Source organism: Colobus angolensis, unplaced genomic scaffold (genome assembly GCF_000951035.1).
Source record: "Colobus angolensis palliatus isolate OR3802 unplaced genomic scaffold, Cang.pa_1.0 Scaffold65, whole genome shotgun sequence".
Classification (NCBI taxonomy): Eukaryota; Metazoa; Chordata; class Mammalia; order Primates; family Cercopithecidae; genus Colobus; species Colobus angolensis.
Window position 1 is genome coordinate 4,752,909 of NW_012120154.1, and position 20,375 is coordinate 4,773,283.

At 52.7% G+C, this 20,375-nt stretch overlaps 1 protein-coding gene across 1 annotated transcript; it reads right to left on the reverse strand.

Moving 5' to 3' along the window:
* Window positions 1-1,206: 1,206 nt before the first annotated feature.
* Window positions 1,207-20,065, reverse strand: NCF4 (neutrophil cytosolic factor 4, 40kDa). Its single transcript, XM_011964302.1, has 10 exons — window positions 19,832-20,065; window positions 14,609-14,693; window positions 13,684-13,837; window positions 11,310-11,380; window positions 8,327-8,454; window positions 7,162-7,219; window positions 6,447-6,545; window positions 3,447-3,577; window positions 3,121-3,186; window positions 1,207-1,585 (listed from the first exon to the last, which is right to left on the reverse strand). Exons 1-10 carry the CDS (start codon window positions 19,861-19,863, stop codon window positions 1,390-1,392), a joined length of 1,020 nt encoding a protein of 339 aa, XP_011819692.1. The 5' UTR covers window positions 19,864-20,065; the 3' UTR covers window positions 1,207-1,389.
* Between the last annotated feature and the right edge of the window lie 310 nt (window positions 20,066-20,375).

Genomic DNA, 20,375 nt, shown 5'->3' on the forward strand with positions numbered 1-20,375 from the left:
GTGAGACGATCGATTTCCTGTTTTTTTTTTTTTTTTGAGACAGAGTCTCACTCTGTCGCCCAGGCGGGAGTGCAGTGGCGCTATCTCCACTCATGGCAAGCTCCGCCTCCCGGGTTCACACCATTCTCCTGCCTCAGCCTCCCATGTAGCTGGGACTACAGGCACCCGCCACTGCACCAGGCTAATGTTTGTATTTTTAGTAGAAACGGGGTTTCACCGTGTTAGCCAGGATGGTCTCGATCTCCTGACCTCGTGATCCACCCGTCTCGGCCTCCCAAATTTCCTGGTACTTTCTATGGGAACTGTAGGAAACTCAGTCCTCTCTGCTATAACGGCCTGGAATAGTGATTCTACAACATATAGGGCTGCAGAGAGAAGAGATCCTGGTAGCCTATTCCTCCTGTGGTGAAATTATGGAAGGTTAGACACTGAGGGATGGGGGAGCCCATCTTCCTGGCTGCATCTATCCAGAGTGGAGTATCTGGAGTAGAGTTTCCATCACATGGAGCTGGGGGTGGGGGATGGGAACACGATGTGTCTCAAATGCCACCGATTCACTGTTCTTACTGAGATGTTAATGATCTTCTTGAATGGCTGTTTCTCCATGTGCTCTGTGCCCTTAGAACAATTTCCAGAAACTTTAAACAGTTGATTTTAAGTATCTCTCATCAGTTAAACCGCTGTTTCCCTGGGGAGAGGGTCCACCAAGCTCCTCACACCACCATTCTGGGAGTGACACCTGTTTAATTTTTGGTGGATTAGGATAGGAGATTCAGCTCAGAGAAGACGATCCCACTGCTTTGTGTCCCCCTGCTCCTGGATGAGACCAGAGTCCTCCCCCTACTTACAGTGGAGACAACCAACCCCGAGACCTGCCTCCCTGCCCCCACAGAGCAGCAGACACAGGAAGGCAGAGGAGAGCTCCTGACCCTCATCACACAGCTGAGGACTTGGCATTGGTGGGACCCCGGAGGGCACCCAGAGCAGATCACTTCTGTGGGGCAAGTAAAGGGGAGCAGTGGTAGGGAGAAGGGATATGGCTTGGGGACCCTCAGGTTTCCCCCCAACACAGGGACAGAGCAAGGAAATGGGGTGGCAGGACAGAGGTCTCAGAGCCAGGGCCCCTGCTGGATATAAATGGCCTCCCCGTGGATGCTCATTAAATCGTATTTTACTCGCATGAAAGACACTCTTTCCCGCAGCCTGCCCCATTGAGATGGAATGGTTTATTTAAATCAGATGCAAAGAGTAGAAAGAGACAGATTACAAACCCCATGGGTCCATTGGCCTCAGAGACGGGAAGTCTGCCCGTTCCCCCAGGTTCTAATCTCCTCTGAGAGCTGAAGGTTCTTGCTGGTGTCCCCTAACTGCTCCAGGGACACTGTCAGCTCATGGCATCGTGTTGTAGACCCTGTAGTTGTCCTTCTGCGTGATGTGCAGCTTCCAGGGAAAGAGACGCTTCTGGGAGGGGAGGCCGCGAGCCTTCCGTACCATAAGCACCACATCCTCATCCGACAGCAGCCGAACCAGATCCCCCTCAGCGTCCCGGTAATTCAGGGCGATGTCCTCCCTCTGGAACTCCCGCCTGCATGGGAAAAGTCAGGGATAATCAAAGAGCCTAAGCATGGGGTAAGGGTAGGAAGAGGGGGTAAAAAAGTTTTATGTCCTGAAGCCAGGAGTGAGAAAAGATCAAAGCCTGACACAAGCCTGTGTCATCCAAATAATCCAACCTCCCATTGTACAGATGGGGATATCGAGGCCTAAAAGGGAGAAGAGGCTGGGTGTGGTGGCTCACGCCTGTAATTCCAGCATTTTGGGAGGCCAAGGTGGGCGGATCACCTGAGGTCAGGAGTTCAAGACCAACCTGGCCAACATGATGAAACCCTGTCTCTACTAAAAATACAAAAATTAGCTGGACGTGGTGGCATGCACCTGTGATCCCAGCTACTCAGGAGGCTGAGGTAGGAGAATCACTTGAACCCGGGAGGCAGAAGTTGCAGTGAGCTGAGATTGCACTACTGCATTCCAGCCTGGGCAACAGAGTGAGACTCCATCTTAAAAAAAAAAAAAAGAGAGAAGAGACTTTCACAGGAAATTAGTGGCACAGCCTGAAGTGTCTTGTGTATAAATGTGCTAAAGCTTAAGAGTTGTGAAGAAGAGTAGGTTTGACTGGGCACAGAGTAGGGCCGTATAAAGCCTCAGAGAGAAACCTGTGTGAGGCTATTGAGGAGAACCTTGTAAGGACAGGAACTGTCTGGCCTGGGTGCAGGAAGATGCGCATCCTTCTACTTAGCTGGTGTACATAGAAATTGATCTGAACTTTCTACCAGTAGTTTGACAACGTGGGCCAGAAGGCTATGAGACTTGCAAATGCTTTAATCCCCAAATCTACTTCTTGAGCATCATTACAAGGAAATGATCAGGTAAGTCATCAAATAGGTGAACTAAGATGGTCTGTACAACGTTGTTCAGAGTAGTAAAACAGTAGAAGAAATCCTAAGAGGCCAGTAAAAGCACGTGGCCCTATTAATGATGTAGCCACAGAAAGGTTTTGTGCAGCCAAAGTAACTTTTGTGTGTGCATGTGTATGTGGGGTGTAAGTACTGAAGAAATCTGAGTGTACGTCACTAACGAGGGGGGTAAAAATATGAGGTGATTTCACTTCTTCGTATCTTTCTGACATGGTTGCTGACATTTCATATATATACATATATAAAATGAGTTGGTACAACTTTTACAGTCAGAAATGTAACAGTGCGATTACCATTCTGTAAAATAACTGTCCAGCAATGTCCTGGACCTGGGGCGGGTAGTGAGTCTCTGAGGGTGGATGGCTCAAGTCCAAGGCTTTTAGCCAGAGAGACTTTAGCTCCAGCTGCAGATCCGGATCTAAACCCACAATTTGTGTGACCTCAGCCAAGTCCCCTAACCTCTCTGCGGCTTCCCCACTCATCTCTAAAGTGGGGAGATGCTACCTAACCTGTAGGGCTGGGCTGTGGATAAAACGAGAAGACAAAGTACATGCAAAACCCCAGCACCTTCATACTAGGGCTTAACATTTCTCCCTGCGCTCTCTTCTCCAGAGTGTCTGACTCCCCAGCCCCATTCCCAGTCCCTCACCTCGTGAGCTCCAGCAGGTCTTTGAATAGAGGAGTGCTGCTAAGATCTTCCTCCACTGCGATGTCCCTAAGGGGGTGACAGGCTGGGGTAAGGGGGTGACAGGCTGGGGTAAGGAGGCATTAGGCTGGAAGTGGGGTGTGGGGTGGGGAAAAGGGGAATGGGGCTGGCCAGGCCACCCTGGACGTTGATGCCTCAGCATTGTGGCTCATCTGGGAGCCACTGGGGGCTTTGGAGTGGGAGAGGGACCCAAGAGACGGTGATACGAGGGGTGGTGGTGGTAGGGATGGCAGGAAGGCTGGACAGGCCCTCCTTCCCAGGCCACAAACTTGATGGTGCTGATGGTGTCTTCGTAGTAGTAGCAGCGCAGCCAGTTGGTGGGGTCGTCCTCCTCAGGGAAGTCTTTGAGGATCTTCACGAAGGAGAGAGGGAAGATGCCTGTGGCTCCCCGGACAGTGCCCTGCAGAGGAAGAGAAGGGATGCCAGGCTGGTGAGAGGAGAGGCAGCAGAGCCACGCCTCGGAGCCCTTGGCCCCGTTCTAATGATGGGAAAAGGCAGACGAGGTCCCAGTCTTCTTCTGTAGAGGGAAGAGAGAAGGTGAGGAAGTTCACTGAGTTGGTCACTTCTAAGAAGGCTTATATTTGGGTTTTACAATATGTCAGAGTCTGGATTTATATAGAAAGCTGCTTTTGTCTCACTCATTCACTCATTCATTCAACAAAGACTTTTTGAGAACCAGCCACTTGACAGGCTCTGGGCTCTCAAAATAGATAAAAGTCCTTGGGCCTGGTGCAGTGGCTCACACCTGCAATCCCAGCACTTTGGGAGGCTGAGGTTGGCAGATCACCTGAGGTCAGCCTGGCCAACTTGGCAAAACCCCGTCTCTACTAAACATATAAAAATTAGCCGAGCATGTTGGCGCATGCCTGTAATCCCAACTACTCGGGAGGCTGAGGTGGGAGAATCACTTGAACCCGCGGGGTGGAGGTTGCAGCGAGCCAAGGTTGCGCCATTGCACTCCAGCCTGGGCAACAAGAGTGAACTCTGTCTCAAAAATAATAATAATAATAATAATAAATAAGTCCTTGCCCCCACGGAGTTTCCAGTACGATGGGGAATGACAGGGTGTGCGCGCTGTGAACAATCACCTACCCAACGAGTCCGATGGTGGCAGGTGTTACAGACGAAAATAGAACACAGAAGGAAGAGGATGAGGGATGAGGAAGGCCCTGCTGCTGATCCCACTTACTCATTCATTCATCAGATGCAACTGTGCCTCTGCTCTAGACCAAGTAGCCAGAAATCAGACCCAGACCGGGCCATGGCCTGGGCTTTGGGCACATGTTCTGTTCATCTTCACAGCAACCCTACAGAAGACGGATTATTTACATGCCATTTTGCAAACATATTAACCGAGGCTCAAGGTGGTTCCTTCCCTGCCCCTGAGGCCAGAAGTTAGCTAGCGAACTGATAAGTAGGACTTTCTGGAAAACAGGAAGGCAATACATGTTTTCTATTTCTGGAAAGTGACCCAGAGATACTCCTCAGGCAGCTGTAAAAGCTCTGAATTCCTGAGATGGAGATCTATGATTAAGGTAAAATGGAAACTGCTAAACTGGCTAAACCAGTGGCTACTACTAGCTCCTCTCCAGGGCCTGGACGCCAGGGACCCAACCCAACTCTTAAAGGTCCTGGGACCCCTGGGGGCTGACCCTGCCTCTGGGTCTGTCCCAGAACCTCCCTCAGGCACTCCCCACAGGAGCACTAAGTCTGAAGACAGGACCTAATACGAAAGGCTGGCCCCAGGCCAAGGCCCAACACAGCCACTTCCCACCTCCACTCACTGAGTGAGAACAGAGCCCTTCTGTGGGCCATGCTGGGACAAAGCAGTGACCGGGAAAGGCCCTGGCTTTGAAGTTTCATTTAGGTCTCCTAACGACCCTAGTGCCTGGCCAGGCGCCACACATTCAGGCTCTGGGGCGAGCCCTGGCCATTATCACCTCCTTTACCCCTTCTAGGAAGCCCATGAAGAAACATTTACAGAAAAGGAAACCACAAGGTTGAGCAAGTTTCCAAAGGTCCACAAAGCTAGTGAAAAACAGAGCTAGGAAATGGCCCAAACAGGCTGACTCTGAGTTCGTGCTCTTCATCAGCAGCTTTTATTGCTGCAGGCAAGGTGTGTACTGTTGTCCCATATTACACAAGTGGCTGCGATTTCGCTGCTCAGGAGCAAATTATCTGGAGAGCCATGTGGTTGCTGCAACTTAGCAGTGCTGCTGGCATCTAGTGGAGAGGCCGGGGATGTTGCTGAACACCCTGCAATGCTCAGGACAACCCCACAAGGGACCATCTGGCCCCAATGTCAATAGTGCCCCTGCTGAGACACCCATTGCAGACCAAGAAACTAAACTCAGTAGGTGAACTTACTTGCCCTAAGCCGTCCATTTTTCAGGGTCAGAACCAAAGACAAGTGCATGAGCTCCAGAATGTTCTGCTCCCACCGAACATCTGCTTCCCCAAAGGCTGTATTCCCACAGGTTCCCCAACCTGCCTGGATCTCCAGGACTATCCTCAGATAGCAACTTTTCCCTGAGGCCTTCTGAGATGGTCCTCAGTCTCTGAAGCACACAATGCCTTAGGCAACCTCACCTCCAGCCTCACCTCTAATCTCAGCCTAACCTTACCTGCATTCTCACCTCCATCCTCACCTCCATCCTCACCTCCAACCTCACCTCCATCCTTATTCCCAACCTCACCTCCAACCTCATCTCTAACCCCACTTCCAACCTCACCTTCATCCTCGACTCCAAACTCACTCCCATCCTCACCTCTAATCTCACCTCCATCCTTACCTGCAAACTCACCTTCCTCACCTCTGTCCTCACCTCTATCTTTATCTCTAACCGCATCTCCAATCTCACTTCCATTCTCATTTCCATCTTCACCTCTGATCTCACCTCCAATCTCACCTCCACCCTCACCTCCAATCTCACCTCCACGCTCACCTCCATCCTCACCTCCAATCTCACCTCCTCGCTCACCTCCATCCTCACCTCCAATCTCACCTCCATCCTCACCTCCAACCTTACCCCCAATCTCACCTCTATCCTCACCTCCACCCTTACCTCCATCCTCACCTTCACCCTCATCTCCATCCTCACCTCCAGCCTCATCTCCACCCTCACCTTTATCCTCACCTCCAATCTCACCTCCACCCTCACCTTCATCCTCACCTCCAATCTCACCTCCACCCTCACTTCCATCTTCACCTTTAATTTCACCTCCAACCTCACCTCCAATCTCACCTCCATCCTCACTTCTGAACTCACCTCCAGCCAGTCTTTGTTGATCCGACTGAGAAGGAAGATCACATCTCCGGCTTTGAAATTCAGCTCCAGTTTGCTGTTTCCAGTGAAGTCAAATAGAGCCTGAGGAAAAGCATGCAGAAAGGAGGGAAGGAGAAAACACTCACTGAGTTCCTACAGAAGTGCCTTACATACTTTAGTCTCCCATTTTGCAGATGTAGAAACTGAGGCTTGGGGAGAATAAGCGACTTGTCTGAGGCCATCTCATTTTTTAGTGGAGGAGCTAGGAATTGAACCCAGGTCTCCCTGACTCTAGGTTGGGTGCTCCTTCCAGACCTGGTGGGGGTGAGCACACACGGAAGAGTTCGAACTCTCTGGGCTGAGCACCCACCCTGGTCCCCAGGCTTCATCGCAGGCTAGGCCTTGTCTGAGTCATCTCTGCAGGTTCCATGCCTAAGGCAGGGCCGACTCAGAGGAGGCTCAGGCAAACTGACCGGAGGAGCGTATGGATGGAAACGTTCCCCTCTGGCTCTGCACGCTGGTCACATTCCGTCCCCTTAGCTGGGCTCGGGGACGCCCAGTGGCAAAGGCTGAGGCTGTAACCCCTTCCTTCCTCCAAGTGCTCAGCACTCTCCCAGGCACACAGCAGTGCCCAGCAGGAGAGGCCCAGTGGCTGGCAGGTGAGCCAAGGCCGATGCCCAAAGTGTGAAAGCCTGGCCAGCACAGGGGTGGGGTATACCTCTGCTCTTGGAGCTGCCATGCGGTCAATGCTGTTGCCTTGTGGGGACACGCTCTTGCTGTGGAGAGAGAAGAGGGGCTTGTTAGCCCTGTGATTCTCTCAGGGCCCAGCTTCCTGCCTCTGTGTCCAGAGGAGCCCCTTGCAAGGAGCGGGGAAGGAGGGGGAGAGAGAAGATGCTGAAATGTGGCTGCAATTCCTCCTCCAGGTGGGCACACTTGTCCCCAAATCCTCACAACCACTTTGGGGGTAGGGTTGTTCTCCCTTCTTTATGGACCAGGAAGCCAGGCTCAGAAAGCAGGTGGGGAAGGGGATACATGCTCATTCCACGCCTTTCACTTGCCAAAGTGTTCAGATTTGTTTGTTTCTCTGCTCCCTACAACCAAGCTCTGATGTAAATGTGACCGTTGTAATTTTTCAGTGGAGGGAAACTGAAGGTTGGAGAGGTGATGTGCCTTGCTCTGGGGCCCGTGGCTGCCATGTGGCACAGCTGGAATTAAGACACATCTGACTGTGTGCACAGGGGAGATGCCAGGCATGGAGAGGACCCTTGGAGACACTGGTGGGAGGAAGCGGAGGGAGGAGCTGGTTGGGGAGCTCAGGAGTTCTTTCCTGCTTTTTCCAGAATTCTTAGTAGCAGCAACCTGGGCTTTGGAAGTCAAGCAGTCTATGAGTGGCTGAATTTTTGGTGGGAGGGATGGGATTTTTGGAATAAGGGAGGAGCAGTGTGCCCTGAAGGCCAGCGTGATACAACCAGAGCCACAGCTGGCCCCACGGAGCTCCAACACACCAGGAAAAGGCATTCCCAGAGCTGCTCAGAGAATGTTTGTGGATAAGGCAGCTCTTCCCTCCTCTCTGCCCCCAGTTCTTTCCAGGGACCCAGAGCTTCTGGGTCATCCCCAGTGGTTGCTGTGGCACCAGACTCTCCAGAGTCAATATCCCAGTCCTTGTCTTCCAGTCCTTATGATCACATTGAAAGGCACACACCCTCTGTCCCTCTGCACCTGAATACTACTTTCTAAACCCATTGAATAAACCAAATCACCCTAAAGTGTCCAGGGATATGGCTGATCTGTATTTTCCTTCTCTCCTTTCGGGGAAAAGCGATGCTTTCCCAGCAGGGACCCAGGGCTCTGGCCATGTGGAAGCCCAGGGGCTGGTCACTTACACTTTCCGGGTGCGCGGGCGGAGCCGGCGGAGTGCCTGGGGCACCTGCTCTGAGTCATAGGGCGACTGGTAAAAGAAGATCCGGACATCCTCATCCATCAGCACCCAGACTGGCAGGCTGAGCAGGCTCTGTGTGGGTGAGACAGCAGAACCAGTGGGTAGTCAGCAGAAGGATCTGGACACCCCAGCCCAGATGTCCCATCCCCGAGCCCTGACATCAGCCCTCCTCTCTTTACTAATGCATGTTGCCTGATAACAGAAACACGTTGTTTAAAAAAATAAGAAAACTCAGCATGCTGAAGGTAACACTTCACAAGCTCTGCTCCTGGGTCCAAGGTCAGGAGAGGGACCAGCGGCTTGAGAAGAGTCCCTTCAGAAAAGACTTAAAGTTCTCCAGAAACAGCAATAATGGAGATGGCAAGTAACATGACCTGGTGGTGACTTCACCAGGTGGGTATCACATGCATGCCCTTGCTCCAACTCATGGTATCCCATGAGTTAGGATCAGAGAGGTGAAGGGATCTGCCCAAGACCACACGGCCTAGCAAGGGACAGAGCTGGGGCACCCAGAGTCGTCTGTCACTAAAGGCTACCCAAAGCTCAAGGTGAGACAACTGTCGGCGGGGGTGGGGGCTCTCAAAATAACCCAAATTAACAACAGTTGGTGGCATTATAGCCTACAAAATGCTTCCAGATACTTTATCTCATATCATAGTTAGGGAAACTGAGGCTTGGAGAGGGAAGTACCTGGCCCAGAAGAGCAGAGCTAAGTGGCAGGACCCAGACTTGAGCTCTAGCGGGGTCATCTCACCAAACTCCAAGCATACAGGTCTGGGGACACTGAGGTTGGCTTTGGGTACTGAGGCTCCAGAGGCACCCAGAGCCCTGCAGAGGATCCCATGGGGGCAGCAGGTTGAGGTGGGGTCGGGGAACTTTGCCTGAGAGGAACTGGGGATGCAGAGCCCGGAAAAGGCTGTCATATGGGGACAGCCTGGAAGGTGTTTCAGGATCCAGGGGCTCCTGGGATCGAATCTCAGCTCTTCCTGTCACCAGCTGGGTGGCTTTGGGCAAACCTAGCTCTAGATGGTCATTAATAAAATGAGGACAATAATAGCCTCTCTCTCGTGGGATTGTGTGAGAATTAAATAAGTAAATATATGTGTAATCCTTAGAACAGGCATATAACAGGTGCCCATCAAAGTTAGATATCATCATTGTTACTGTCATTTTCATTACAATGAGGCACAGTGGGTAAGAGCTCAAACCCTGGAGTCACAGAGATGTGAGTTCAAATCTCATCCCACCTACCTAACTGCTCTGTCACACTTAACTCACAAGTTATTGGGGAATTAAATAAGATTATTCGTGTATCCATAAACATGTATCAAGAGCTTTCTGGTTGCCAGTCAAAGCTCTTCATGTAGTTCCAGGCAGTTGTCATTATCACGTGATTCACATACTTCATGAGGGCAGGGTGAGACCAGTGGGTAGGATTTACGGAGAGTTGGGCTTTTCTCATGGCTGCCCAACAATGGGACAAGCAGCCTGGGTCCGGGCAGAGTGGTAGTGAGCTCCCCGTCTCTGAGGGTATGCAAGCACAGAATGGGGTGGCCGTGGCAGAGATTCCTACACTGAATGGTCTCTGACTTCCAGGAACCCAATCTGACACAAAGAGGCAGAGATGAAGCCTCTGGGCTGCTGGTTGCTAAGACCAGGTGTGGAATGAGGAGCCCCAGTTCCCCAGCCTCACCTCCTACCTTGTCTTCCTCTTTCCCTCCCTCCCTCCAGAGCCCACTCCCCTATTCTAGCCCAGGGGGAGAAGGGTGGAGCCTCAGCCACCCTGAAGGAGCAGCTGGAGCCCACTCAGCTTCCCTCCCTCCCTCTTCCCTGCTCAGAGCCCAGGATTCCTGCAGCTACCTGCTCTCTCCTCCTTCCTCCCACCTCCTCTGCCCTCCATCTGCTCCCTTCCTCCATCAAGAGTCAGGATCTCTCACATTCTGGAAGCAGGTTCACAGTTTACAAAGCACTTTCTCATCCTGTTCTCAACAGATCCCAGCTTCACTCCGGTGATACTAGAGGGCACTGCCCCATTTCACAAGTGTGAAAACCAAGGCCTAGAGAGGATGGGCAACTCACCCCCAATCACCCAGCCAGTCAACGTCAGAGTCAAGACTAAAGGACCCTGTAGTCCAGTGCTCTTCAGCCGTGAGGACGCCTCTGGGCTGGGAGGAGGGCTTCCCTTGCCAGCTTCCTGAGGTCGCTATCAGGCCTCTAGTGATGGTGCACTCACTGCCACCTCAGGAGGAACACTGCCCCTTTCCTGGATGGCTCTGGCTGGTGGAAGTCCTTTCCGGACCACCTCGGCCTCTGCCTTTAAGATACTCCTTCCTCTATGCTCCCATCTCATAGAGATGCAGAGTTTGCAGGTCGGAGAATACACAAGGATCCCCAGCCAAGACCCATGAGTGTAGCTAAAATCCATCCCATGCTCAGGTGAGGGGGTTTGTTGTTCCAGAGGAGACCTTCTCTGGTTTGCACAAAGATGCTATATGAGCAACTTGTGGCCTGCTTGGCCACACCCCCATGATGGAGGCACACATGTGTCTCCATGTGATCTTATGATCCACCTGTTGGCATTCCCATGGGACAGTGGGTACCTTGGGGGCAGGCTCTGTGTGGAATTCACCTTTGTATCTTAACACCTGGCATAGACATTTACCTGTGGGCTTAGAGCATTAAACGAAGATTTGTCAATTCCAAGTGTGGCTCCTATACCTTCTCCATTGCTCCTGCTCCTATCCCTGGAACCCTAAGGACACATCCTGTTTCTCTCCCCAGACCAGGCCTTTAGGGATTGAAGATGGGGCCATCAGAGCCAGAGAACCAGCTCCAGTTCCCAAAGCCATACACAGGGATGGTACTTGGGCTCCCCCACCAACACTCCATGCCCTTCCACATGCCAATGTGGCAAGACCCACTGGTACCTTCATGTAGGCGTTGAGGGCAGGTATCCGCATCTCAGCGATCTCCTGTTTCACACCCACGTAGACTTTGGCTGAGAAGAGACAAACAGCTGTCCTAGGAGCCTGGCCCAACACGGCCCCGGGGTTCAGGGCTGCCCCTGCAGGCCAGGAACCCTGGCCAGAGCCCCTTCCCGATGACTCAGCATTCTTCCCTGTTATCTTTTCACAGCGCTGAAGTGGCCACTCTGGCACCACCTAACTGTCATCCTCTGAGTTGTGCTATCACCAGCTGATATTTTTCTTGTCTTACTTTTTTATTTACTGCCTGTTCATCCAAACACACACACACACACCCACACACACACACACACACACGACTCTTAGTTCAAAGACAGCAGGATTTTCGTCTGCTTGGCTCACAGCTGTACCCCCATCACCCAGGACAGTGGCAACACTGGTTGCACATTCAAGCTGCCCAAGGAGCTTGTAAATATCTCACTGTGTAGCTCTTGCCCCAGAACAATTAAAAGAGAATCTCTGGAAGCGGGACTCAGGAATCAGGATTCTTTCCATCTCTCAAGGCACTTCCACATACCACCATAGTTAAGAACCATGGGTCTAGAAACATGCCCAGATGAATTAACATTTGTTGAGTGGGTGAATGAACAATTCCTCAAGCTCAAGGCAGAGTGTTCTGGAGGAAAAGGAAATATGATGGGCTACCAAGAGACAAATGTCTCCTCCAGGTGCCTTCAGGTGGGCGCATTGGTGGAACCATTCACCTAGAGAACCCCCACGAGGAAGCAAGCCTGAAACCTGCCTGGGTCCTGGTGTCTAGGAGATGGACAGAGGTGGTGGTGGTGGCAGTAGGAGGCTCTGGGCTAGAGCTAGACATTTGGGAGTTGGGAGCAAGAAGGTGAGAATTAAAGTCCCAGATATGGGTCAGTTTGCCAAGGTGAGTGTTTGGAATGAGAAGACAAGGCAGAGGACAGAGGATGTCCGCTCAGAGGATCCCCACCTTCCAAGGAGCAGCAGAGAAGGTTGATTCTGTAACAGAGAAGCTGAAGGAGTCTCTAGTAAGGTAGCAAGGGTATTGGGAGACACTGGTGCCTCCGGAAGTTGAAGAAAGCTTAACAGAGGAAGGAGTGGGGTGTGAAGATGAGGCTTGGCACTGGTCATGGAAGCCAGAATCGATGGGTCATGGCTCACCTCACCGAGAGGAAATTCTGTGGAGTAGTCAGAGCTAAACCAAGCTGAGAGGATGGCCATGCCAAGGTGAGACAGTGCGCGAATGTGATTGCCAAAGGAAGAAGAAAGAGATCTTTGGGGGCCCTGGGGGCACGGAGGCTCAGGGAGGCTTCTTGTAAGAATGCTGTTTCATGGCTCAGGATTGTTTAAAGACAGAAAAGGGTTGAGGCTGTGGAGACGCTTAGCAGAGGAAGTTGGTATATCAAGGGGAAGATGAATATATAAGGAAAAGGAGGAGTAGATTGTCAGAGGAAAGCCCCAAAAGAGAGAGGAGGGAAAGTAATGGAGCCTGAGAGGGGAGGCTGGCTAAGAGCAGGCAAGACTCCTGGGGGGAGCTTCAAGTTCCTTGGTGGGGCTGGATGAGAAGGAGCGGGGTCATATGCTGAGACAGAGACAGGGACAGAAAAAACAAGCTGGAGGTGGGGTTGGAGCCCTGAGGCTTGGGGAAGGGAGACAATGGTCTCTGTCTCTGGCCTGTAGGGCATGAAGAGTGCAACTGAGACCACCCCCTTGTAACCCATTCGCCACTGAGACCTGATGGGGTTTCCTCCAGCAGGGCAGGTGCTAAGCAACTAAGGGCTTGGCGCTGTCCAAGGTGGATGTTAGGATCCAGCTGGGGAGGAAGGACCAGGAGACCAGGGGGCGAGGGGACTGTTTGTAAGCAGAGGTGTGAGGCTACCCAACTTCCTGGCAGGACAGGGGAAGAAGGAGAGCCACAGGGACGCTAGAAGCCGAGACTATGAAGTCAGAGGGCTGGTCTCTTGGGAGGAAGCTGAGGGCAGGCAGGGAGGTGAGTCAGTGTGTTTAGGGACCAGACTGGGGGATTCCTGTCTCTAAGGAAGGGAGGCCGGGTGCTGACGTGCTCCAGACTGTGGCCTCCTGGTAATGGACAGCAGGAGCGAGTAGCCACCACTGTCATCAGAGCTCTGGGGCTGTGAGGCTAGAGTGCTTGGGGTGGAAGCCACAATGTGAGGCAGGGGGAGCTGTGCGGGGAGGGCTTGGCAGTCCATGACTGCCGGGAGTGGGGGCTATAAACTACATGAACAGTTTTCACTGGGGTTGAGATCAAATTACGGAACAGTGTCAAGGGCCATGGAAGGAAGAGAGTCAGCAGCTCTGCAACAGTAGGTCAGGAGTGGCTGCCTACCTGGGAGTGTGGGCAGGGTACAAGCCAGGGTGCTGCTCTTGCTGTCTGGCCCGAAGCGCTCCTCCAGCTTGCTCTGCAAAGCATAGAACTGGCGGTAGCGGCGGTAGATGAGGTACTTGGATCCTCCTTTCGTCTTCACCTCGATGACGAAAACCTAAGGAGGACAGGGGTTGTGGGGAGGGCTCAGGGGCCAGGAGCAGAAGCCAAAAAAAAGGCGGAGGGGAAAAGGGGAGGAGGATAAGGATGCAGAAGGGTCTCTGGAGAAGGAGACCCATGTCAAGTCAAAAGGCTGATGCCCCAGAAGCAGATGAGCTTTGCTAAAAAAACAAAAACAAAACAAAACAAAACTGGAAAAAGAGAGGAAGTGAGACCTAGTGTTAGAGGCAAGAGCCCTTGGAAATAGGCCAAACACGCACTCAGGCCCAATAAATGAGGAGCCATGCCTTGGAGGTCATGGCGCAGAGTGAACCTACCCCTGGCGGTGTTGCGGGTGCAGGATGCCCCCTCCATCTGTGTCTGAATATGACAGGGGAGCTGTGGGGGCAACACTAAAGTCCCTCACCCCTGACTCTCCAGGTAGAGGTTCAGAGGTCAAAGGATGCAATCAGGATTTCTCAACTTTAGTACCATGCTGGGGCCGGATAGCTCTTTACCAGGGACAGGGCTGTCCTGTGCATGGTGGGGAGTTTAGCAGCAAGCACCCTGGATTCTACCCACTAGATGTGAAATAGACCTGCCCCAAGATGCAATAATCAGAATCTCCCAGGGTAATGTCAAATGGGCAAAATTGGTCCTGCTGAGAACCACTGAGATAGAAGTTAAGAGATCAGAGAATTGGAGGTTCAGAGGTCAGAGGACAAGGTTCAGAGGTCAGCTGTGTGGCAGTCCAGAGGTTCTAGGGTGAAGGTCCAGGAGTCTCTCTTACAAAGTGACTGGTGAAGCCTCTCTTCTCCTCGATGTCGGCGATGTTGGCTGAGATGGCAACATCATCTGGAAGCTGTTCAAAGTCACTGTGTGTAGCAGAGGAAAAGAAATCCTGGTTATCACCCTGATGTATTTTGTGGGCCCACCGGATATGAGGCAGAGTGCAAAGCAAACCAAAGTTGTGGATCCAACATTCGTCTCTTAGCACCCCTTCCCAGGCCAGGTCCTGCCACTGACCCTGGGAATATGGAGATAACAAGACACAGTCCAGGCCTTGAGTGTAGGAATAGGAGGCTGGCAGCCTTACCGAGTGTAGGAATGGGAAGCTGGCGGCCACGTTGAGTGTAGGAATGGGAAGCTGGCAGCCATGTTGAGTGCAGGAATGGGAAGCTGGCAGCCACGCTGAGCACAGGAATGGGAAGCTGGCAGCCACATTGAGTGCAGGAATGGGAAGCTGGCAGCCACATAGCAATAGCCAAATTATAGTCTAACACATTGCTATCAATTGCACCATGATGGGTCTGAGCCAAACATCACCATCCAGCTCCTGTTTTCCAGCCTCCCTTGCAGCTAGGAGCAACCATGTGACCTGTTCTGGCCAATGAGACCTAAGAGGAGGCCTGGTGCAGGGGTCTCCCCAGAGTGCTCACATATCATCGCCTTTTTGAGGATTTCCCCAAGCTGGGCACAATTAGGCAGTCTCTCTATGGGGCACTCCCCAGAGGGCTTGCTTTCCTGATCCTAAGGGATGAACAAGCTCAGCATGGTCTCCCCCTTTGAAAGCAGTCTTGAAGCAAGTGTGACATCCAGACCTACAGCAGCTATGTTGTCTCCATGAAGCGAGACACGAGAAAGGCCGAAGGAATCTCTGGGGTGCTAGTCCTGATGTCACTGGCCTACAGAACCAACTATGGCTTACCTCTGGACTTTTTTTTTTTTTTTTTTGAGACAGAGTCTTGCTCTGTTCCCCAGGCTGGAGTGCAGTGGTGTGAGCTCAGCTCACTGCAACCTCTGACTCCCAGGTTGAAGTGATTCTCCTACCTCAGCCTTCCAAGTAGCTGGGATTACAGGGGCAAGCCACCACACCCAGATGAGTTTTGTATTTTTAGTAGAGACGGGGTTGCACCATGTTGGCCAAGCTGGTCTCAAACTCCTGATCTCAAGTGATCTGCCTACCTCGGCCTCCCGGGACTTCTTGTTAGGTGACCAAATAATCCCCTGTTTGTTTAAGCCATCGTCAGTTCCTCCATTCCCTGCAGCCTAATGCATTTCCAACAGACACATTACCGATTTCTTCTTGTTCCTAAGTTATGACCAGGAGAGGCTGGGTACTATTTGGATGTGGAGGTAAAAGAAAAGGCACTGTCAAGAGTGACACCCACACTTCTGGCCAGGATGTGGGGGCCAGGGTTGATGGACTCAGTTTGGGGCATGCTAATTTGAGAGGCCTGTTGTATAGCTCAGGATCTCAGCATGGGAGGTCTCAGCTATAAGGGGCGAGGTAAGAATAATCTTCTGCCTGTGGCTTGTGGCTAAGACCCCCGCTCCTGACACGGTGAAGAGTTATCAGGGAACAGAGGAGGGGTCAGAGAGGGACAGATAGGGGAAGAGGAAATAGACTGCCAAGGAGTGGGAGAAGGCACAGCCAGGAGTCTCTGAGGGGTCACTGAGTTCAGCCACTTGGAGACAGACAAGGAAAAAACAAGAAGTAACTATGATTCTTCTGGTGTAGCAAGTGGGAAACGGGAGAGAGTGGCAGGGGCTGCAGTGGTGGGGGGATTGCAGGGGCTGCCAAGTCCCAGGCCCCAGAGCTGGCTGGGACCTCAGGAGTCTACACACCCTAGTCCCAGTCCACGCCGGACCCACATGACCTGGAATCTGAGGCTGCATCAGAACTCAGGGGGCTGCCACCCGGAGGTGACTCAGGGTAGCAGTGGACAGGTAGTGGAAATCCCCCCGCCCAGCCCCACTCATTTTCTACACATGCTCCCTCGGTGATACCCTTGGGAGAAGCTTCCTCCTTCACTTTCTCCCCTGAGGCTGTGTTTGTCCTGGGTAATTTCCTCTGCAGTATGATAAGGTAGGAATGTGGGGGTGGGGGGCGCACAGGAAGGAACGTGAAGGGTAGAAATGGCCCTGAGCAGGGCGGCAGGCAGGTTGGGTAATAAGAACGACAGCTACTTATTTACTGAGGTCACCAGGTGCTCTTCTAAGACAGTGTCACCTTTGTACAGTTCAGGAGACTGAGGCATGGTAAGATTAGCCCAAGTAAAGTCGGGAAGCTGGGATTTGAGCCCAAGCAGTAGTAGTCTGGCTCCAGAAATCTGTTACCGAACACTGCCATACTGCCCCGCACGCTGAGCCTCCCGGCAACTTGCTGTGTGAACTTAAAAAAAATCCCAGCCCTTCTCGGCCTGTGTCCCCAACTAAAATAATTATAATTTTAGCAAACCTGTATGTGGCACTGCCTGTGGGCCAGACACTGTTCTAAGCCCATTAAGACATATGGGCTCCTCAGATCTCACAGCTCCAAGGAGAAAGGAAGGGGATGCTGGACACTAAACAGATAATGACATAATTCATGGGAAGGAAAAGCACATGGCGTTTTGAACTATAACAGGAGCCTGGCCATTATTATGTTCCCTCAAAAAATCAGTCACGCAGCAGACAGGAGAGATTGGGAGCAGGAGCTTGTACTATGGAGGCTCACGTGCTGTCAGAGGGCGTCCTTGGGCTGAGGGCGGTCGAGGAGGGCTTCCCAGAAGAAGCAGCGCCAGTGGTCAGCCAGGAAAAGCAGAGAGGAGTTGGTGCCAGGATGGCATGAAAGGCCTTTCAGGCGGGGGGAACAGCAAGTGCAAAGGCCACAGCTGTGCAAGAGGGGCAAGTTCAGGGAACTGCAGGGAGCTGAGCACGGCTGGAGCACAGAGCGGGAGGCGGGATATGATGAGAGACCAGCCGGAGAGACAGGCAGGACCTGCTCATGAGGCGCCTTGATGCCTTGCAGACGCATTGGCAGATGCTCGAGGCACGGTCACAGCATTGGGGACAAGAAGATCAAGCTCCCTTGGGAAGATTCCTCCCTGTGCTCCGCTCCTTCCCTCCTCTGTAAAATGGGGACAGGAGAAGAACTTATGTCTCCGGGTGGTCCTGCAGTCCCATCTGTAACAAACACAGCCCTAAAATCCCCACAAGGGCAGGGACTCTGCTCACCCTACGTCCCAATGCCCAGAACAGAGCCCGGCATACAGTAGGTGCTCAGTACTGCTCAATACACGGCCACTACTCTCGTCTGCATTTATGGAGTTTTTTGATGGGCAGCATGAGAATGGCCTGGCTGCCTGCAGGGCAGGCAAGAAGAGCAGCAAACCCAACCGGAAGTCCCCTGGAGTATCCGCTCCCTTAGGGACCTCAGCCAGGCCCTGCTGGGCCAGGACATTCTGCCTCAAGAGACACTCGCGTAGTTCACGGACTTTGGAGCCTGGCCTGGGGGAGGCTTTGAAGCCTGACCCAGGGGAGGCTGAGGTTGGAAGAATCCTTGGAGGGCAGCCAGGGCAGGTTTTCTGGCACCTGGCACACAGTAGGTGCTCAAAGCATGTCTGTTGGAACCGAACCTGCCACCCCTGAGGCAGCCCTCCCCATCTTTGGATGTCTCGCCTTGGGGTTCTAGAAAGTGCTGCTGCGTGAACCTGTGCCCTCTCCTTGTACTCTCTGCTTTGACCTCAAGCAGAACAATCCAGGCTCACTTTCAGATAAGGCCTTCGAGGTACAGGAAGACCCGTGCCCCCAGTACCTGGCTCAAGGCCTCATGAAAAGCAGTCCCTCTCCGTCTGAGGGCGAAGGCAGCTGAAAAGGGACAGGGAGCGGGGGAGGGAGCACACAGTCCTGCTGGCCAGCTCTCAACGTCATCCCCTGAACCCTGTACCCCAAAAAGCAGGAAGTGCCCAAGCCTCAAACAGCTGCTGTTTCCGGAAGGTTTCTAGTTTGCGTGCGGCTGGGTCCGCCAGGAGCATGTGTGGGGAGGAATTGAGGTCGGACAGCCTTACCCAGCTCCTGCACCCTGCTCTGAGGCTCAGGAAGGCCACGCGGGCTCCCCTCTAAGCATTTCCTTCTGCTGCCCTTGCCCCCACACACCCCTCAGGTTCTACTTCCAGCCCCCGGCCCCACCGTGGGCCTTCTGTTCCCTGCGTAGGCCCACACCAGCCTGGCCTGTCTCTGGTGACCCCGAGTGGCCTCCACCTAGGTAACAGGGGTCACCTGCTATTCCAGTCCAGGGGGTGCAGGGGCCAGGCTCTGTGTCCTCAGGGACCCTGTAGCTCAGAGCGCAGACCTAGCTACTAAGGAAAAATTCTGAAAACGCTTCCCAAGCGACGAGGCTAGATGCTGGTGAGGCTGTGCTCCAAGCCCTAGCCTTGCCAGTCACTCTCTGTGACCCTGAGTAAGTCTCTTATCCTCCCTGGGCCTCGGATTTCTAAATTGTACAATGGCAAGGTTGGACTAGAAGAATCTAAGACATTTTTCACCTCAAAGATCCATCCATTCATTCATTTATTCATTCATTTAGCAACATTTATTGAGCCCTTGGTCCTGGTGCTCAACAGGGACGAGCTACCTTCTAGGGATACGGCAGTGATCAAAACAGACAAAACGTCTCATGGAGCTTGCTTCTCATGGGAGAGCCAATGATAAAGAAAAAAATAATAAATGAGCATGTAATATTATTCTAGTAATATAAGAACTAGGCAGAAAACGGAAACAGGGCAAAGGGTCAGACAGCAATGAGGTAAAGGCCGTCAGGAAGGCTTCTCAGAGGAGGTGACATTTGAGGCAAGCCCTAATTAGAGGAAGAACAAGCCAGATTCTGTGAATTCTGTTTGCACAAAAGATGGAAAGTCATTGCTGATTCCCATGTGAGGCAAAGAGCCCCAGTCTGGGACCCAGGACACCTGCATTTCTCTCCAGACACGGCCAGTCACTCATTGTGTGACCGTGGGCAAGTCACTCCCACTCTTGGAGCCTCAGTGTTCTCATTTGTGTCTGAGGGTGGTGAGCCACAGCTCAAAGTTTCCTTAAAGCAGTTCTGAGAGGCTGCATTTCTGAGTATTTGGGTTCTGACTCAACCCCAGCCTTTCATGTTGATCAGGGACTGCAGAAGGACTGGCCTTTTTCCCCAAGGCCTATCAGGAGCAGTGAGAAGGCCCAGGGGCGGCCACACCCCGGCACTCACCTCTCGGCCCGCAGCTGCTGGGCCACGGCCATGGTGGGCGATGGTCCCAGGGAGCAGGTGGAGAGTCTCGCCCAGCCAGTCCCAGGCTGAGTTCACCTCTCACTTCCTCCAGCCACCCTGCGTCTCCTCTCAGCCTGCGGTCCTGGGAGTCCCCAGGAGGTGCCGTTGGGGAGGCTCAGGCCTGCTTCTCTCCACTCTGGCAGAGGCTCCTCCTCCAGGCTTTCTGGGCCTAGCCTGTGACCCACACTTCCTCTTACCTCACCTCCCAGCTGCACAGAAATTAAGGAAGTGGACCCTCGGGTGCCAGGTTTGCAGGAATCCACTTCCTTGATGCCAGTCCTTGGCACCAAGCCTCAGATGGGTATCAGAAGCCTTGCTCCATCAGAGATTGGGTCCCAGCCATCAGGGGGTCTTGTGACCTTGGGGAGTCACTTCTCATCCTCTGGCCCATCAAACCCAACCCTTGTTCTCTTACGGCCAAGCGTTTGCCCAAACTCTTCCTCAGGCCTGGAATGCCGGTCTCCATTTTCCTGTGATCCCTTAG

Bases quoted from the DNA above. Each gene is read 5' to 3' on its own strand.
- NCF4 (XM_011964302.1), bottom strand. From the start codon at position 19,863: ATGGCCGTGGCCCAGCAGCTGCGGGCCGAGAG. The intron at 14,694-19,831 runs GTGAGTGCCGGG...TGCTACACACAG, and splicing joins CAGCAGCTGCGGGCCGAGAG to TGACTTTGAACAGCTTCCAG. The intron at 6,546-7,161 runs GTATACCCCACC...GCTTTTCCTCAG, and splicing joins TGGCAGCTCCAAGAGCAGAG to GCTCTATTTGACTTCACTGG.